The following is a 20,659-nucleotide window of genomic DNA, read 5'->3' as shown; positions in this document are numbered from 1 at the left end:
AAGCAACAGTCGGTGAGGAGACTGTGAAATGCCTTTTACATTATATAGTGGCTGTATTGAGGAGATCATTGACAGCGTACGTCTAAAGCTATTGGAACATAAATATGAATTTGTACTATTACTTTTATGAGCGATTTCGGAACGAACCACTGGAGCGGAATGTCCTTTTGATTTAAATTTATTAAATTTTTGGTAGTTTCTGCATGTTATTTAGAGCTATAATTTGTTTTAGGCATTATGAGTTCATGGAAGTTTCGAAATGTGGGATTGTGTCTAGGAAAATGCGAAACTGCTTCAAAATATCTGTCATGAAATGATGGGTGGTTCAAATCTGTATGTGGTTCCAGAGTGGCAATACAATTCTAAAACGTTGCTTGCTTGTTTTTTGCCAACTTATTCTTGTATACATTGTTTACTATGATAACAAAACAATTTTTTTTCAGGCGACTGTTTAAAGCATCGATATACTTGCAGAAATGCATGATAACACACTGTGATGCACCACAACATATTTATTCACTACTGGTTTCCATCATAGATCATCTTCACAGTGGAAAAATATCTATTTTGACAACTTCACACGTCATTCAAGCTATTTAACCAAAGCATACAAGCCGGCCGTTCTGGCCGAGCGGTTCTAGGCGCGACCGCTACGGTCGCAGGTTCGAATCCTCCCTCGGACATGGATGTGTGTGATGCCCTGAGGTTAGTTAGGTTTAAGTAGTTCTAAGTTCTAGGGGACTGATGACCTCAGATGTTATGTCACATAGTGCTCAGAGCCATTTTTTGAACCAAATTATACACCACTGCTGACTTGAAGCTATTAAAATGATACTTACCGCCATAATACCGGCTCAAGTAAGCAAAAAACGTTGAAAACAGAAAAATATGTAACAGCAGTAACTGTACAGCACCATTGCTGAGGCACTACAACTTCCAGTAGTGAGTAAATGTATTGTAAGACACCATAGTGGGTTATCATGCATTTCTCAAAGTATTATAATAGATGATGACTAACTGACAACCTCAGCCGTCGACAGGTGTTGTTGATATACCTCGATGTGGACAGCTGAAAATGTGTGCCTCGACCGGGACTCGAACCCGGGATCTCCTGCTTACATGGCAGACGCTCTATCCATCTGAGCCACAGAGGACACAGATGAATAGCAGTAACTGTTCTTTCGAAAACAAGTTACTGTCTTCAAATATACAGGGTTATTACAAATGATTGAAGCGATTTCATAAATTCACTGTAGCTCCATTCATTGACATATGGTCACGACTCACTACAGATACGTAGAAAAACTCATAAAGTTTTGTTCGGCTGAAGCCGCACTTCAGGTTTCTGCCGCCAGAGCGCTCGAGGGCGCAGTGAGACCAATGGCGACAGGAGCCGAGAAAGCGTATGTCGTGCTGGAAATGCACTCACATTAGTCAGTCATAACAGTGCAACGACACTTCAGGACGAAGTTCAACAAAGATCCCCAACTGCAACTCCATTCGGCGATGGTATGCGCAGTTTAAAGCTTCTGGATGCCTCTGTAAGGGGAAATCAACGGGTCGGCCTGCAGTGAGCGAAGAAACGGTTGAACGCGTGCGGGCAAGTTTCACGCGTAGCCGCGGAAGTCGACGAATAAAGCAAGCAGGGAGCTAAACGTACCACAGCCGACGGTTTGGAAAATCTTACGGAAAAGGCTAAAGCAGAAACATTTCTTAAACAGGAGATTGGAAAACCGATGGATCGGTCGTGGTGGAGATCATGATCAGCAATTCCTGTCGTAGCCTCTACGCTCTCCCGACTTAACCCCATGCGATTTGTTTCTGTGGGGTTATGTGAAAGATTCAGTGTTTAAACCTCCTCTACCAAGAAACGTGCCAGGACTGCGAGCTCACATCAACGATGCTTTCGAACTCATTGATGGGGACATGCTGCGCCGAGTGTGGGAGGAACTTGATTATCGGCTTGATGTCTGCCGAATCACTAAAGGGGCACATATCGAACATTTGTGAATGCCTAAAAAAACTTTTTGAGTTTTTGTATGTGTGTGCAAAGCATTGTGAAAATATCTCAAATAATAAAGTTATTTTAGAGCTGTGAAATCGCTTCAATCATTTGTAATAACCCTGTATATTATAATAGAGATTAATTTTGTGAAAAAATTTTGAAATCATGTTCCAATGTGAAACCACCCCATCAAAATTAACTGATTTACTCTTTGCTAATTTCTTTTTCTTTTTGTTGCTTACTGTGATGACAAAGGTCAGTTTTGTGAAACTTTTTGAAATTAAATTTTTGCTGTAGTGTTGGGATCAAAGAGTTTCGTGCAGTTGCACGAGTGGGCCAGAAAATAATGTGTGGGAAATATATTCGCAGTTGCGAATATGAACAGCCATCCACTGTGCAATGGAATGATGACAATGAAATTTTGTGCCAGTCGGGGCTCGAGCCCGGATTTACGGCTTATAGCGAGTAATCGCCTTACCTTTCTTTTTATCCCATTTTGTTCTATATTGTTCGCTGAATTCGTTCAGAGCGGGCGTCCGATGACTCCCGTTCAGGCTCTTCACTGATCCGTTCACTCAGTTATTTTATTACAGAGGGTAGCTAATCCTCTGACCGAACACGCTGGCGTTCCATTTGGCTACCTCAGCACGACTCAAGGCAGGACACCAAACTTCCACATGTCGTCATTCCATTAGACAGCCGATGGTTATAGTTGCCCATATTCGTAACTGCGAAAACTTTTCCTGTATTTCGTAACGGCTGTAGTCGCCGCAGTCCTGGTTCCTTTGGCCATGCATGCATTTTTTTAGTCATAAGTCTTCTGACTGGTTTGATGCGGTTCCTGTGCCAACTTCTTCATTTCTGAGTAGCACTTGCAACCTATGTCTCCAATTATTTGCTGGATGTATTCCAATCCTTGCCTTTCTCTACAGTTTTTATCCCTTATAGCTCCCTCTAGTACCATGGAAGTCATTCACTGATGTCTTAACAGATGTCCTATCAACTTGTCCATCCTCCTTGTCAGTGTTTCCCACATATCCCTCTCCGATTCTGTGTAGCACCTCCTCATTCCTCACCTCATCAGTCCACCTAGTTTTCAACATTCGTCTGCAGCACCTCACCTCAAATGCTTCGATTCTCTTCTGTTCCGGTTTCTCCACAGTCCGTGTTTCACTACCACACAATGCTGTCCTCCAAACGTACATTCTCAGGCATTTCTTTCTCGAATTGAGGCCTATGTTTGATACTAGTAGACTTCTCTTTGCCAGCAATGGCCTTTTTGCCAGTGCTAGTCTGCTTTTGATGTCCTACTTGCTCCGTCCATCATTCGTTATTTTACTGCCTAGGTAGCAGAATTCCTTAACTACATCTTCTTCGTGACCATCAATCCCCTGATGTGAAATTTGTCGCTTGTCTCATTTCTGCTGCCTCTCATTACTTTCGTCTTTCTTCGAATTACTCTCAGTCCATATTCTGTACTCATTAGGCGGCTCATTCCATCCAGCACATCATGTAACCGTTCTTCATTTCCTCTGAGGATAGAAATGTCATCAGTGGATCATATCATTGATATCCTTTCAACTTGTATTTTAATTCCAGTCCTGAACCTTTATTTCCATCATTACCTCTTCGATGTACAGAATGAACAATAGGGGCGAAAGACTACATCTCTGTCTTACACCCTTTTTTAATACAAGTACTTAGTTCTTCCTCATCCACTCTCATTATATAATTGCAAATTACCCGTCTCTCTCTATAGCTTTTTCTCAGAATTTCGAACATCTTGCTCCATTTTATTTTTTCCAGGTCGACAAATCTTATGAACATGCCTTGATTTTTGTTTAGTCGTGCTTCGATTATCAACTGCAATGTCACAATGGCCTCTCTGGTGCATTTACCTTTCCTAAATCCTACCTAATTGGTTGTCATCTGCCGGCCGGTGTGGCTGAGCGGTTCTAGGCGCAACAGTCTGGAACCGCGCGACCGCTACGGTCACAGGTTCGAATCCTGCCTCGGGCATGGATGTGTCTGATGTCCTTAGGTTAAATAGGTTTAAGTAGTTCTAAGTTCTAGGGGACTGATGACCACAGATGTTAAGTCCCATAGTGCTCAGAGCCATTTGAACCATTTTTTTGAAAGTGGGCTTCGTCGCTAAACCGAACCATGCAGCTCATACGAATTCCCATCATTCACTTCGACCAACCGTGCAGTTTGAACGTCCCAACGCAAACCGTTCAGATGTTATGACCATTTTAATCAATTATTCAAAATGACAATCACAAGCCGGCCGGGGTGGCCGAGCGGTTCTAGGCGCTACAGTCTGGAACCGCGCGACCGCTACGGTCGCAGGTTCGAATCCTGCCTCGGGCATGGATGTGTGTGACGTCCTTAGGTTGGTTATGTTTAAGTAGTTCTAAGTTCTAGGGGACTGATGACCTCAGCAGTTAAGTCCCATAGTGCTCAGAGCCAGCCGTTTGCGAATCACAATCCCATTATTTATTTTGCCGCCAACCGTTTCAACCCGCGATGGGGTCATCTTCAGGGCAATTTACACCATTTGGTCGCTCGCTAGAGTCGTCACCCTAAATTAATTGCTGTCATCTCCACACAACTATGTTGTCTAAAAATTTGTGACCATTTTATTTCATATAGTTCAATAACTCTCTTCCTGTCTGTCATACTAACAAACGTAAATCCTCCTGATGATGAAGGTTTACACCTTCGAAACGCGTCGTGGAGATAATCAAACAATTTTTTTCTTTTTATTTTCAGTTAACTGATTCAGAGGACACTGCCACCTCCCATCACCGCCGAAGCCAGCCGCACCGCGACCAGACCCACAGTGCGGTGGATTCGACTCCGCCGCGGCAGCGCAACAGGTCGGACGCTCAACAAGTGTCTCCGGAGCGAGCGGCGAGCAGCCAGGGAGCAGCCGGGCAGCAGGTGCCCCTCCCCCTCCCCCGCCACCGCCCCCGCTCTCACCTGCCGGCCGCTGCGCACGGCTCGTTTCGTCCTCGCCGTCCTTTTTCCGACCGGCCGCTCTCCGCTCTCTGGCCCTCTCGCTCTCGCGGTGTCCGCGTGTGAGTCGCCGCCTTTCCTTTTTTTCGCCTCTTTGTTCCCCACTCCCTCGCGCCAGCGCCCGGCCCGGGCTATTATTTCGCCCCCTGTACCACTGGGAACGAGCTCCAGCTTCTTCCAGCCCGGGGAGAGGGGACGCAACGTCCGTTCGCCTCGCCTTGGAAACCGTTCTCTCTCTCTCCGTCTGTCTTTCTTTCTCCCACCCCCTCCTGCGCCTCATCTGTTCCTGCCGTCATCGCCGGTTTCCTTTTCCGCCCACAAAAAAACGACCGAGACTCGTCGGGGCCCTCGGTGACTCCACTCTGCCTGGTGGAATCTGTGGAATTTCGCAACGTACAACTCTTCTCCACTGGTGAAGACTCCCTTCCATGTGAGACTCTCGCTCTCCGACGAGAACTTCTCTTACTTCTCAATAACTGCCCAAAAACACTGAACGACCATTCCTCTGAACTACCAAGTGGGACCTCCAGGCCGGTCCAGACCTCAGGGTACAGCCTACGCAGGGATCTATTTACCTCTTAAATCTCGCTACTGAAGCAGCCAGTTCTGGCACGAAGATATCTGGTGGAATCTGTACAGTCCTGGAACCTACTACTTCGCCACTGGTAAACTCCCTCCCCTGCAAGGGCTAGCTTCTTCATAGACCCTCAATCTCTCACGATATTTCCACCCATTTGTCAATATCCCCCAAAAAAACTCTGCTTCTCTGTACCCTAAAGTGCCCAACTGGAACCCACAACAAGGCCCAAAAAACTTTTGGAACAGTGTTTAGGGGCTGACTGATTAGTTTCAAGTACTGCCACAGTTCCTCGGACTTGTAAAATCTACGAGAGTTCACAGACATTCCAGTGGAGTGACTTCTCTTGTTCGGTGTTGAGCAATTTTGGAAGAATTCCTGAAAGAAGTTAACCAGTGGATTCCAACTGTTATAAACTCCTGAGCGGGTTGCCATCAGTGTTCCTCCTGCAGTGCTGCTGAGCTTGTCCACTCGACTGGTGAAGAGCACTCGAGTGTGTCAGGGCTCTGCGAAAATGGGATGCGGTGTCAGACTGCGAGGCCAGTTGCTATCGTGTGAGTGACAGACCCAGAGTGTCTTGGTGTGTTGGGTGCGGTGGTGCTTGACAAGTGTGGACCTGCGACTAGAACAGGTGCCGGCCATTTCTGAAGTGACACCAATCGGGGGCTCAGCAGCCGGTATCGAGGTGCCTCGACTCGGAGTGACCTCGTGTCGAATTCGTCGTTTGCCGAGAGTGACCCTCCAAAAGGGGCGGTGAGACTGATTGGGAAAGTTGAGGTGTGCAGTTTGGTGCCTCGAGTGACTTCCGGATCAGGTGGTAGATCGGACTGGTGGAGGTCGGGAGGCGTCCGGACGCCGGACGGGACGGCCTAGGGAGTGCGCGGGCGGTCCCCGGGACCGGTGGAGGGCGTCGCGGCGTCGACGATGCGCCGCCAGCCAGAGGCACGATGAGGGCGGCGTGGGTGGTGGTGGTGGCGGCGCTGGTGGTGGTGCTGGTGCCCGCCGTGGTGCTCGGCTGCGGGCCCGGCCGGGGCGGCGGCGGGCGCGGACCCAGCCGCAAGAGGCTGACGCCGCTCGTCTTCAAGCAGCACGTGCCGAACGTGAACGAGGTGTCGCTGGCGGCGGCGGGCAAGCCGGAGAAGCGCGTCACGCGCAACGACGAGCGCTTCCGGGACCTCGTGCCCAACTACAACGCCGACATCATCTTCAAGGACGAGGAGGGCACCGGCGCCGACAGACTCATGACGCAGGTCAGTCCGCAGCGCCTCGCATTCCCCTCTTGCAAGGGGGGGAAGGCCTCAGACACGGCCAACCGATTTGGCTCAAATTTGGCAGGTCGCTTGTGTACAACCTAAAACGAAGGAATCTAAGATATTTTGGGTCAACACCCCTGCTTTTTTTTAGAGAATCACCCCTAAACGTTATGACGAGCAGTCGACCCAAAATTGGCGGGATTGATAGATGATTGTAAATAGAGCATTTTTCATCATCAAGTATGGAGTCCGCAAACGCAAACGTTTCCAGAAATCGAGGATAGAAACTTTTACAACTGCAGCTTCTGTGCCCACATGGTAAACGCTTTTCGCCGACAGCACCGATAGCATGCCGGCGCGGTAGCTAAGCGTGTTAGGTCAGAGGGTTAGCAGCCCTCTGTAAAAAGAAAAAAAAATCAGTTAATCGATCAACAACGAACAAGCGGATGTCTTACGACGTCCGCACCGAGCAGGTGCAACGAACGAAAGCGAACAAAATGAAATTTAAAAAAAAAATAGCGTAACGGCCAAGGTAACTGGCTGCGAATAGGAGAACCCGGGTTCGAATCTCCAAGAATGTTCTTTTCGTTTGTATTTTTCCATATCTCAATTGATAGGTATAACAGGGTTAATAAGGTAAGTAAATCAATAAGGAATGATAATAATAATGTAGGCAAATAACCCTCCCATCCCTATCAATTGAGATATGGAAAAATACAAACGAAAAGAATAACATCCGCTACGTTTCTTCGAGATTCGAACCCGGGTTTTCCGATTCCCAGACAGTTACCTTTTTTCCTATTTCTTTTTTTTTTCATTTTGTTCGTTGTTGATCGTTGGGTTTGGTCGTTGTGGATGACATCCATTCAAGTTCGTTTGTTGATCCTTCCACTAAGGTTTTTTTTTATTACAGAAGCCAACCAGCTCTCTGACCGAACACACTGAGCAACCGTGCCAGCTTTACCTTGGCCGTTGCGCTATTGCGGCTGTCACGAAAAGTGTTTACCATGTGGGTGCAGAAGCGGCAGTTGTAAAAGTTTCTTTCCTCGATTTCTGGAAAAGTATGCGTTTGTGGACCCCATACCTGACGATGAAAAATGCTCTATTTACAATTATCTATCGATCCCTCCAATTTTGAGTCGATTGATCGTCATAACCTTCAGGGGTGATTTTCTCAAAATCGTGGGGGTGTTGACCCAAAATATCTTAGAGTCTTTCATTTTAGGTTGTACACAAGCGACCTGCCAAATTAGAGCCAAGTCGGTTGGCCGTGTCTGAGGCCTTCCCCTTGTTAGTCTCTAATGCTTTCAGGGAGACACCGAGTCCTGTCAGGGTCGCCATTTCAGATATTCCAATGGAAGCCACTTTGTGTGTGGTAGTAGCACAGTCTAGTAAGGACAGTCAAGACACTCTTTGGTCTTATTACTGTTTGACAACTAGAGCAACACTAGCGCTCCAAGCAGTGAGATATACGTCAACGGATAATGTTTGGTTTGAAGGGGGGATGTAATGCAAAATGTAAACATTTATTTAAAAAATCGTTACAGTCATATTTATTAATGCACAAATCTAAAATTTTGCATGTGTAAAGCAAAAGAGCTGTGTTTTAATGAAAAAATATAATAAAATACGCATAATTAATATTTTGCCAAAAATCTGAATTTTTTTAATTTTTTTAATGTACTTATTATAAAAAGCCATAACTCTAAACATGCAGTTAATCTGAAAATTTTGTTGTAGTGTCCTGGGAAGGTTATAAGACGACTGATTATCATTTTATGGTACAAATTGTATTATTAACAGAGTTTTTAATTTTGGACATCCAAAATTAACTTTTTTTCCTACATAGTTATCTCAAAATCAGAATGTCATTGTAGAATCTCGTATTTTTTAGCTGCAAACAGTTCCTGAAAACTTCATACCACTAGACCATATACTTTTTGAGAAAAGGCTTCTAATAACGTAAAAAATGAAACAGAGAGAAAATGTGGTTCAACTATTTTCTTCTCATACTTGTACATGTAATAAGGTCACCTCAATTTTAAAATCCTCCCTACTGATACTCATCCTCCAGGTTTCTCTTCTCTCCTCTTCGAATCTGCCTGCCCTATATTACAGGTAAGACACTGATCTGTTAGCTTGCTCGACCCTGCTGTCGCCGATGGTGTAAAATGCATATGTTATAAACACACCAGCGTCTGCACCAAATCTCTTCAGCACTTCAACAGTGGAAAAACGTTGTGTGGAGTGACGAGTGACGGAACACGGTGTGGCGGTCGGATGGCAGGGCGTGGGTATGCGGTCGGATGGCAGGGCGTGGGTATGCGGTCGGATGGCAGGGTGTGGGTATGCGGTCGGATGGCAGGGCGTGGGTATGCGGTCAGATGGCAGGGTGTGGGTATGCGGTCGGATGGCAGGGTGTGGGTATGCGGTCGGATGGCAGAGTGTGGGTATGCGGTCGGATGGCAGGGCGTGGGTATGCGGTCGGATGGCAGGGTGTGGGTATGCAGTCGGATGGCAGGGCGTGGGTATGCGGTCGGATGGCAGGGTGTGGGTATGCGGTCGGATGGCAGGGTGTGGGTATGCGGTCGGATGGCAGGGCATGGGTATGCGGTCGGATGGCAGGGCGTGGGTATGCGGTCGGATGGCAGGGTGTGGGTATGCGGTCGGATGGCAGGGCGTGGGTATGCGGTCAGATGGCAGGGCGTGGGTATGCGGTTGGATGGCAGGGCGTGGGTATGCGGTCGGATGTCAGGGCGTGGGTATGGCGAATGCGCGGTGAACGTCGTCTGCCAGCGTGTGTAGTGCCGACAGTAAAATTCGGAGGCGGTGGTGATATGGTGCGGTCGTGTTTTTCATGGAGGGGGCTTGCACCGCTTATTTCCGGTATTGTAACATAAAACTGCATCTAGACACCTATTTTGAGTACTTCAAGTCCACAGAATCCAAACTAAGTTATTCAGACTTTCACTTGCATTCTGTGTCTTTCCGTGAATACACTTCCTCAATAAATCTGGGTTTGCATCAAACCTGAATGTGGGTTTAATTGAATTCATAACAGGTTCTGGTAATGTGTGATTACGTGGATACGTCTCATTTCTGTTATTGAACTTATACCAATCGATACTGAATTTCTCTCCACGCCACCATATCTCTTCCTTCACCGCCTCTACAGCACCTCATATTCGTCGCGTTAGAGATGCACACCAGGAACAGATGAACAAAATATACTGTGTGGTCAAAAGTATCCTGAAACCTCCAGAAATATAGGTTTTTCATATTAGGTGCTTTGTGCTGCCACCTACTGCCTGATACTCTACATCCGCGACTAGTCATTAGACATGGCGAGAGGGCAGAATGGGGAGCTCCGGGGAACTCACGGACTTCGATCGTGGTCAGGTGATTGGGTGTCACTTGTGTTATACGTCTGCACGCGACGTTTCCACACTCCTAAACATCCCTAGGTCCACTGTTTCCGATTTGATACTGAAGTGGAAACGTGAAGGGACACGTACAACACAAGAGCGTACAGGTCGACCCCGCCTGTTGACTGACAGAGACCGCCGACAGTTGAAGAAATTGTTCAAATGGCTCTGAGCACTATGGGACTTAACATCTGAGGTTATCAGTCCCCTAGAACTCAGAACTACTTAAGCCTAAATAACCTGAGGACATCACACACATACATGCCCGAAGCAGGATTCGAACCTGCGACCGTAGCGGTCGCGTGGTTCCAGACTGAAGCGCCTAGAACCGCTCGGCCACACCGGCCGGCACAGTTGAAGATGTTCGTATTGTGTAATAGGCAGACGTCTATCCAGACCATCACACAGGAATTTCAGACTGCGTCAGAATCCACTGCAAGAACTACGACAGTTAGACGGGAGGTGAGAAAACTTGGATTTCATGGTCGAGCAGTTGCTGATAAGCCACACATCACGCTGGTAAATGCCAAACGACGCATCGCTTGGTTTAAAGAGCGTGAACATTGGACGATTTAACAGTGGAAAAGCCGGCCGAAGTGGCCGTGCGGTTAAAGACGCTGCAGTCTGGAACCCCAAGACCGCTACGGTCGCAGGTTCGAATCCTGTCTCGGGCATGGATGTTTGTGATTTCCTTAGGTTAGTTAGGTTTAACTACTTCTAAGTTCTAGGGGACTAATGACCTCAGCAGTTTCCGATAGTGCTCAGAGCCATTTGAACCATTTTTTAACAGTGGAAAAACGTTGTGTGGAGTGACGAATCACGGTACACGGTCTGGCGGTCGGATGGCAGGGCGTGGGTATTGTGAATGCCCGGTGAACGTCATCTGCCAGCGTGTGTAGTGCCAACTGTAAAATTCGGAGGCTGTGGTCTTACGCTGTGGTTGTGTTTTTCATGGAGGGGGCTTACACCCCTTGTTGTTTTGCGAGGCACTATCACAGCACAGGCCCACGTTTATGTTTTAAGCTCCTTCTTTCTTCCCAGTGTTGAAGAACAATTCGGGGATGGCGATTGCAACTTTCAACAAGATCGAGGAGCAACTCTTGATAATGCACGGCCTGTGGCGGAGTGGTTAGAGACAACAATAGTCCTGTAGTGGACTGTCCTGCACAGAGTCCTGACCTGAATCCTATAGAAGACGTCTGGGATGTTTTGGAATGCCGACTTCGTGCCAGGCCTCACCGACCGACATCGATACCTCTCCTCAGTGCAGCACTCCAGCTACGGTCGCAGGTTCGAATCCTGCCTCGGGCATGGATGTGTGTGATGTCCTTAGGTTAGTTAGGTTTAAGTAGTTCTAAGTTCTAGGCGACTGATGACCACAGCAGTTAAGTCCCATAGTGCTCAGAGCCATTTGAACCATATTTTTGCAGCACTCCGTGAAGAATGGCCCGCCATTACCCGAGAAACCTTCCAGCGCCGGGATGAACGTATGCCTGCGTAAGTGGAAGCTGTCATCAAGTCTAAGGGTGGGTCAACATCATATTGAATTCCATCATTACCGATGGAGGGCGCCACTAACTTGTAAGTCATTTTCAGCCAGGTGTCCGGTTACTTTTGGTCACATAGTGTACTTTATTGTCTACGTAAACCACAAAAAATTCAATTCGGGGTGTGCGTAGTGGACGTGGTGGCCATCACGTTGGGTTGTCTCTATCGATCCATCTGTCCGGAAAGATAAATAGCGGTGAGAGAACATGAAGAAATATGTCCACAAAAAAGTCATGAGTTAAGCTACCACTAGCAAAAAATTGTGTAAATGTATGGAAGTGTATCCGTAAAAACACTTATGAGGTAATCCGCCATCTAACACAGTCTTTTAGAAATAAATTTTTGTCGTCAGAGAAGGACTTTATGCTCACCCTGTAGTAAAGCCTTCTCTCTCATACTCTCTATTCTAGTGGGAACTGGGGTGAGGTCGCATCTACTGACGATATATTGCGGCGATGTTGGAGAGAGGGATTTTTTTCCCCTCGGATTCCTAACTTTATTGGACGTAAAAATGAGAAAGTTTTCCGGGTGTACAGAAATGGGATAAGTACTCTTCTGAGGATGTAGAAAGTTGACCAGGGTGGATGGTCTTCAGATGAGCCTAGAATGCCATCAGCTCCAAGTAGATCGTTGGTGGTGACAGGCTCATGTTTGTCCGTACGCACGTCCATGTATTTCTCTATTCATGCCTTATATAAAAAGGGATAATGGAAATTCTGTTATGGTTTTCAAATTCTCAGAATGGAGTGAGAATGAATGTGTGACTTTTAGGTACTGATATCATCATTCAGCGCCCCAGACACTAGTCAACTGTCTCTGTTTTTCCCCTTAGGAGGAGTGGTCATGTCGTAATATGTCATTCCTGAACATGAAGAGGGGAGGATTTGGTGAAGCAATGATAAATTTCAGGTTTTATTTGGAGGTATTAACTTTTTGTTTATTAGATGGTTCAAATGGCTCTGAGCACTATGGGACTTAACTTCTTAGGTCATCAGTCCCCTAGAACTTAGAACTACTTAAACCTAACTAACCTAAGGACATCACACACATCCATGCCCGAGGCAGGATTCGAACCTGGGACCGTAGCAGTCCCGCGGTTCCGGACTGCAGCTCCTAGAACCGCAAGGCCACCGCGGCCGGCTGTTTATTAAAGTATGGTGCTATAGACCTCGTCTTGACAAGGCGATCTTTGCTATTTTGTGTTCAGAAGTTAACCACTGCTTCCTTTTTCTTATGCCATTTTAATAAATTCAGTCTGGCTTTGAATCACTCCCAGTAGATATTTACTTATTATGTGTCACTGTCTCTTTCACTGGTGCGATAAACGTCAAGATTTGAAACTTTCAGTCATTATTCAGGTGTAATGTGTACTGTTAATCAATTCAGTTAACGACGGCCCATCAGGTGTATCGCTCCCTTATAAGGTTCTAAGCTGACGTGTTATTCCGTTTGTATGTGACAGAATCCTTTTTCTCTCACAGATTATGAAATACCTGCATTATTGTGTTAAGATTTTTCAGAGACTGGTACCAATCACTATTTTATCTCGACTGCCTTCAATTACTTAACAAAGCAACATGTTTCGAGGTACAAACCTCGTCCTCAGGTTACAATGGCAATACAAAAAAAATCATTTAACAAAAGTGCGCATAGATATTGAAGTTGTCCTAAACGGTTTTGGTATGTGCGATGGCCATGCTGCGGAGAAAGATCAGGATAACCTAATGCAAGGAAATATTCCCTTCTTTTTTAGTCTACTGTTCACGTGGTAAATACTTTTAAATGATCACTCTCCTCGTACGAAATGGCTATCTTCCTGTGCTGTGTGGCTCTCATGACGAAAGCACATATCGAAACTGTAAAGGATAATTTTGATATCTTTGCGTAGTCTTGTGATATGATTTTTGAATTGCCATAGTATTCTACAGACGAGGTCTGTATCTCGTTACATGCTTGTTTATAAGAACTTTAAGTAAATCAACAAAAATTAGCGACTGTTAGCGGTGTTTGATAATCCTTTTCATATTTTTAAGACAATCTATCAACAGTCAATTTGACCTTGACTTTATTTTTTTTGTGTATAATGAGGGTGAAGAACTTTTTTTTAGAAATAATGTCCCATAATTGTTCAAGTTTTACAGCGGCTGTGACGACGTTAGCCAAGGGAGTGAATTCCAGAATTTATTAACACCCGGATACTTCGACGCCTGCTGTACTACAAACGTCAGTCTGAGCCGTATTCCTCTCTTCATACGATACAGTTTGACTTCGCCATGCTCACTGGGTTCCCTATGGCTTTGGTGCATACGTTGGCTTCGTTTACGTAGGTTAGGAGTGCCAAGGTCACTCTGCCCTTAGACCTGTATCAGCGATGCTGGATAGCGACCGGTTGCCCTATATGTGGGAACAAGGCCCCGCTCACAAAGGAAGCCCTGTTCTTGCAGACCCGCGCGTTGTTTGCTGACTAAGCAAAAGAGAACAGAATGGGGGAAATCAGAGGACACGGGTCAACAGAGCAGGTGGATGTTATACGTTGGGAGGGCCATTTATCGCCTTCGGATCTGTCAGCGCGCTCTCGAGGCAGACATAATTTTGAATGAATTTACAGTTAATAAGCTATAAGGCGCACTTACACAAAATCAGAATTCTCCCAGCACGGATGAAATCGAAAATTTCATTAAAGGTTTCTCGAATGATAAGGCCACTGGGGGGATTTCAGTAACTGCTGTAAAGTGGAAAATTGCACATGAATATGAGGTCTGTTGAAAAAATTCCGGAACAAACGTTTTCTGCTCCGACATTTTACTTATTGCGACGTTCTCGTTCGAAATACTCTCCTCCACAATTGATACACCGCTCGCAACGCTGGGATCAGTCTTGGGACGCCTCTTGCTCGATCGTCGAAGCACCGTCTGTGAGTTTGCTTTTGTCTCGTCTATAGCTCCCAGTGTTCGTCCTTGCAATGTTTTCAGATTTGGAAATACACTCCTGGAAATTGAAATAAGAACACCGTGAATTCATTGTCCTAGGAAGGGGAAATTTTATTGACACATTCCTGGGGTCAGATACATCACATGATCACACTGACAGAACCACAGGCACATAGACACAGGCAAAAGAGCATGCACAATGTCGGCACTAGTACAGTGTATATCCACCTTTCGCAGCAATGCAGGCTGCTATTCTCCCATGGAGACGATCGTAGAGATGCTGGATGTAGTCCTGTGGAACGGCTTGCCATGCCATTTCCACCTGGCGCCTCAGTTGGACCAGCGTTCGTGCTGGACGTGCAGACCGCGTGAGACGACGCTTCATCCAGTCCCAAACATGCTCAATGGGGGACAGATCCGGAGATCTTGCTGGCCAGGGTAGTTGACTTACACCTTCTAGAGCACGTTGGGTGGCACGGGATACATGCGGACGTGCATTGTCCTGTTGGAACAGCAAGTTCCCTTGCCGGTCTAGGAATGGTAGAACGATGGGTTCGATGACGGTTTGGATGTACCGTGCACTATTCAGTGTCCCCTCGACGATCACCAGTGGTGTACGGCCAATGTAGGAGATCGCTCCCCACACCATGATGCCGGGTGTTGGCCCTGTGTGCCTCGGTCGTATGCAGTCCTGATTGTGGCGCTCACCTGCTCGGCGCCAAACACGCATACGACCATCATTGGCACCAAGGCAGAAGCGACTCTCATCGCTGAAGACGACACGTCTCCATTCGTCCCTCCATTCACGCCTGTCGCGACACCACTGGAGGCGGGCTGCACGATGTTGGGGCGTGAGCGGATGACGGCCTAACGGTGTGCGGGACCGTAGCCCAGCTTCATGGAGACGGTTGCGAATGGTCCTCGCCGATACCCCAGGAGCAACAGTGTCCCTAATTTGCTGGGAAGTGGCGGTGCGGTCCCCTACGGCACTGCGTAGGATCCTACGGTCTTGGCGTGCATCCGTGCGTCGCTGCGGTCCGGTCCCAGGTCGACGGGCACGTGCACCTTCCGCCGACCACTGGCGACAACATCGATGTACTGTGGAGACCTCACGCCCCACGTGTTGAGCAATTCGGCGGTACGTCCACCCGGCCTCCCGCATGCCCACTATACGCCCTCGCTCAAAGTCCGTCAACTGCACATACGGTTCACGTCCACGCTGTCGCGGCATGCTACCAGTGTTAAAGACTGCGATGGAGCTCCGTATGCCACGGCAAACTGGCTGACACTGACGGCGGCGGTGCACAAATGCTGCGCAGCTAGCGCCATTCGACGGCCAACACCGCGGTTCCTGGTGTGTCCGCTGTGCCGTGCGTGTGATCATTGCTTGTACAGCCCTCTCGCAGTGTCCGGAGCAAGTATGGTGGGTCTGACACACCGGTGTCAATGTGTTCTTTTTTCCATTTCCAGGAGTGTAAAAGGAAGTCCGCAGAAGCCGACTATGGAGGATGCGGCAGCATAGTGATTTCGTTTCTTCTGCAACAGTCGCGCACCAACAGGGATGAATGTGCGGGTGGGCTATCGTGATGGAAATGTCGTGTGGCTAGGGCCTCCCGTCGGGTAGACCGTTCGCCCGGTGCAGGTCTTTCAATTTGACGCCACTTCGGCGACCTGCGCGTCGATGGGAATGAAATGATGATGATTAAGACAACACAACACCGAGTCCCTGAGCGGAGAAAATCTCCGACCCAGCCGGGAATCGAACCCGGGCCCTTAGGATTGACAGTCTGTCAACGCTGACCACTCAGCCATGAACTCTCTCATTTCAGGCCGTTAACTTCTCTCTCGCAGGTGTCGCAACACGTCACGATAGTACCATCGATTAACAGTTTGCCCCTTTGGCACGAATTCATGATGAACTAATGCTTCAACGTCAAAGAAAGCTATGAGCATGTCTTTGACATTTGGCATGACCTGGCGGGCTTGTATTGTGGAGAACCTTTCCCGACCCATTGTGAAGATTGAACCTTGGTCTCAACATCATCACCGTAGACCCACGTCTCATCATCAGTTATGAGTCTCGTAAGGAACATCTTGTTCTCATTTGCATGATCCAAAAACTCTTCGCAGATTTCTGGTCTTGACTCATGAGCCGTGGGACGAACTTGGCGGCAACTCGACGCATTGCAAGATGCTGTGTCGGGATTTCATCACGTGATCCAGCTGAAATGTCACATTCTACTGCAAATTCTTGGACAGTCGAACTTCGATTGGCACGGACAATTTCGTTGACGTTCCTGGCAGGAGCATCGTCAGTAGACGTCGAAGGTTCAAATGGCTCTGAGCACTATGGGACTCAACATCTGAGGTCATCAGTCCCCCTAGTACTTAGAACTACTTAAACCCAACTAACCTAAGGACATCACACACATCCATGCCCGAGGCAGGATTCGAACCTGCGACCGTAGCGGTCGCGCGGTACCAAACTGTAGCGCCTAGAACCGCTCGGTCACTCCGACCGGCAGACGTCGAATGGCGTCCTGAACGAGGGTCATCTTTAATCATCGTCCGGCCATTTTTAAACAGTGTGAACCATTCGTAACACCGTAGGGTTACTGCACCATTTGGTGTGTTTCTGTAAATGTTTGAGTTTCATGCAAAATCTAACGCAAACCCTTTACTCCTCTAACTATGCCGTCTCGAAATTCGCAAACTCTGCGACACAACTTTCTACTCAATACAGCACTGAACAATAACTGACAGACATACAACAGTGAAACTTCCGGCAGCTACACATTAAACACAGGCGTGTACAGGGATGCCAACCGCATTTTGTTCCAACACACCATTGTCGCGAAAATACGGATGCTGCGAGATTTTTTAAACAGACCCCCTGTAACAGTGACAATCAGTCTGTAAGAGAATTCTGGAACTCTATACGCTTCCACATCCCGACCTTTGTATTTCACTTTACTTTGTATATGACAAGGGCCTTATCGACCATATGCCTGCTCTACGAGCCTCGTCCATTCTCTTCTGTCGACTGTTATGTTTGTCGACTGCGTCAAAAAAATGGTTCAAATGGCTCTGAGCACTGTGGGAGTTAAAATCTGAGATAATCAGTCCCCCTAGAACTTAGATCTACTTAAACCTAACTAACCTAAGGACATCACACACATCCATATACTTATATAAAATTACGAAATATTCACTTATATGTTAGATCATTATTATTTCATATTTGTTGCGGCAGTACAAAGCATATAAACAAGCCTAACACGTCTTAAAGAAGTAACTGTCAAAGACTGTAAGCTCTTGAAGACACAATAAATATAGAAGCATCACAGATAAAAGCTTACAAGTGTTGTCAGCCGGCCGGCGTGGCCGAGCGGTTCTATGCGCTGCAGTCTGGAACCGCGCGACCGCTACGGTCGCAGGTTCGAATCCTGCCTCGGGCATGGATGTGTGTGATGTCCTTAGGTTAGTTAGGTTTAAGTAGTTCTAAGTTCTAGTTGACTGATGACCTCAGATGTTAAGTCCCATAGTGCTGAGAGCCATCTGAACCTTTTTTAAGTGTCATCCGACCACCTTAATCCTTTGGAGGTGGCGTTGTGAATCATTATCTTTGCATTTACAATAGTACATGTTTAAATCAGTGCGTACATGTGTCTTGTTTATTTGCTTTGGATTGCCGCAAAAAATATGACATAATAACCATATAATAAGTAAGTGAATATCTCGTAATTTTATATCAGTGTACATCTAATATTTCAAAAAATTCAATTTTTTACTGTGTGTCTTACTATTTGCATGTTCCAGCTTTTAGCCTTGTACTTAATAATGGCATAAAAGCCGAAATCTACACTCCTGGAAATGGAAAAAAGAACACATTGACACCGGTGTGTCAGACCCACCATACTTGCTCCGGACACTGCGAGAGGGCTGTACAAGCAATGATCACACGCACGGCACAGCGGACACACCAGGAACCGCGGTGATGGCCGTCAAATGGCGCTAGCTGCGCAGCATTTGTGCACCGCCGCCGTCAGTGTCAGCCAGTTTGCCGTGGCATACGGAGCTCCATCGCAGTCTTTAACACTGGTAGCATGCCGCGACAGCGTGGACGTGAACCGTATGTGCAGTTGACGGACTTTGAGCGAGGGCGTATAGTGGGCATGCGGGAGGCCGGGTGGACGTACCGCCGAATTGTTCAACACGTGGGGCGTGAGGTCTCCACAGTACATCGATGTTGTCGCCAGTGGTCGGCGGAAGGTGCACGTGCCCGTCGACCTGGGACCGGACCGCAGCGACGCACGGATGCACGCCAAGACCGTAGGATCCTACGCAGTGCCGTAGGGGAGCGCACCGCCACTTCCCAGCAAATTAGGGACACTGTTGCTCCTGGGGTATCGGCGAGGACCATTCGCAACCGTCTCCATGAAGCTGGGCTACGGTCCCGCACACCGTTAGGCCGTCTTCCGCTCACGCCCCAACATCGTGCAGCCCGCCTCCGGTGGTGTCGCGACAGGCGTGAATGGAGGGACGAATGGAGACGTGTCGTCTTCAGCGATGAGAGTCGCTTCTGCCTCGGTGCCAATGATGGTCGTATGCGTGTTTGGCGCCGAGCAGGTGAGCGCCACAATCAGGACTGCATACGACCGAGGCACACAGGGCCAACACCCGGCATCATGGTGTGGGGAGCGATCTCCTACGCTGGCCGTACACCACTGGTGATCGTCGAGGGGACACTGAATAGTGCACGGTACATCCAAACCGTCATCGAACCCATCGTTCTACCATTCCTAGACCGGCAAGGGAACTTGCTGTTCCAACAGGACAATGCACGTCCGCATGTATCCCGTGCCACCCAACGTGCTCTAGAAGGCGTAAGTCAACTACCCTGGCCAGCAAGATCTCCGGATCTGTCCCCCATTGAGCATGTTTGGGACTGGATGAAGCGTCGTCTCACGCGGTCTGCACGTCCAGCACGAACGCTGGTCCAACTGAGGCGCCAGGTGGAAATGGCATGGCAAGCCGTTCGACAGGACTACATCCAGCATCTCTACGATCGTCTCCATGGGAGAATAGCAGCCTGCATTGCTGCGAAAGGTGGATATACACTGTACTAGTGCCGACATTGTGCATGCTCTGTTGCCTGTGTCTATGTGCCTGTGGTTCTGTCAGTGTGATCATGTGATGTATCTGACCCCAGGAATGTGTCAATAAAGTTTCCCCTTCCTGGGACAATGAATTCACGGTGTTCTTATTTCAATTTCCAGGAGTGTAGATAGTACAGAAGATAAATACAGTAATAAACTGTCAAATGGTATCTTTGCCTTTCGCGGGCAAGTGCTCTACCATCTGAGCTACCCAAGCACGACTCATGCCCCGTCCTCACAGCTTTACTTCTGCCAGTACCTCGTCTCCTACCTTCCAAACTTTACAGAAACTCTCCTGCGAAACTTGCAGAACTAGCACTCCTGAAAGAAAGGATATAGCGAAGACGTGGCTTAGCTACAGCCTGGGGGATGTTTCCAGAATGAAATTTTCACTGAGTCGCGTGCTTGGGTAGCTCAGATGGTAGAGCACTTGCCCGCGAAAGGGCAAAGGTCCCAAGTTCGAGTCTCGGTCCAGGACACAGGTTTACTCTGCCAGGAAGTTTCATATCACCGCACACTCCGCTGCAGAGTAAAAATCTCATTCTGGAGTCAAATGTTAGTTTGCTACATTTTTATGATAGGTCGGTTAGTTGGAGTTTAAGTATCTCACCAATTGTAAAGTAAGTTTTGGACTTAACCTAAAGTCAAAATATTGCTTTTCAATCCTGCAGGTGTGATAGAACCGGTGTCCCTTGTCCCAGAACCATTTCTGTGAATATAACTTCGAGTGCTGTGACTGGCCCC

The 20,659-nt window shown here is 47.6% G+C and overlaps 1 protein-coding gene across 1 annotated transcript in view; it reads left to right on the top strand.

The window, feature by feature from the left end:
- The first annotated feature begins 6,547 nt into the window (after positions 1-6,547).
- Positions 6,548-20,659, top strand: part of LOC126427986 (sonic hedgehog protein) — a 506,652-nt gene continuing 492,540 nt past the window's right edge. Inside the window, exons 1-2 of the mRNA XM_050089871.1 lie at positions 6,548-6,558; positions 6,655-6,850. Coding sequence (XP_049945828.1) covers positions 6,548-6,558; positions 6,655-6,850 — 207 coding nt within the window. The remainder of the gene's footprint in view (positions 6,559-6,654; positions 6,851-20,659) is intronic.

Source organism: Schistocerca serialis, chromosome 12, assembly GCF_023864345.2.
Source record: "Schistocerca serialis cubense isolate TAMUIC-IGC-003099 chromosome 12, iqSchSeri2.2, whole genome shotgun sequence".
NCBI classification, from domain to species: Eukaryota; Metazoa; Arthropoda; class Insecta; order Orthoptera; family Acrididae; genus Schistocerca; species Schistocerca serialis.
Note: the sequence above shows the minus strand (reverse complement) of the source record. Positions and strands in the feature narration are given on the sequence as shown.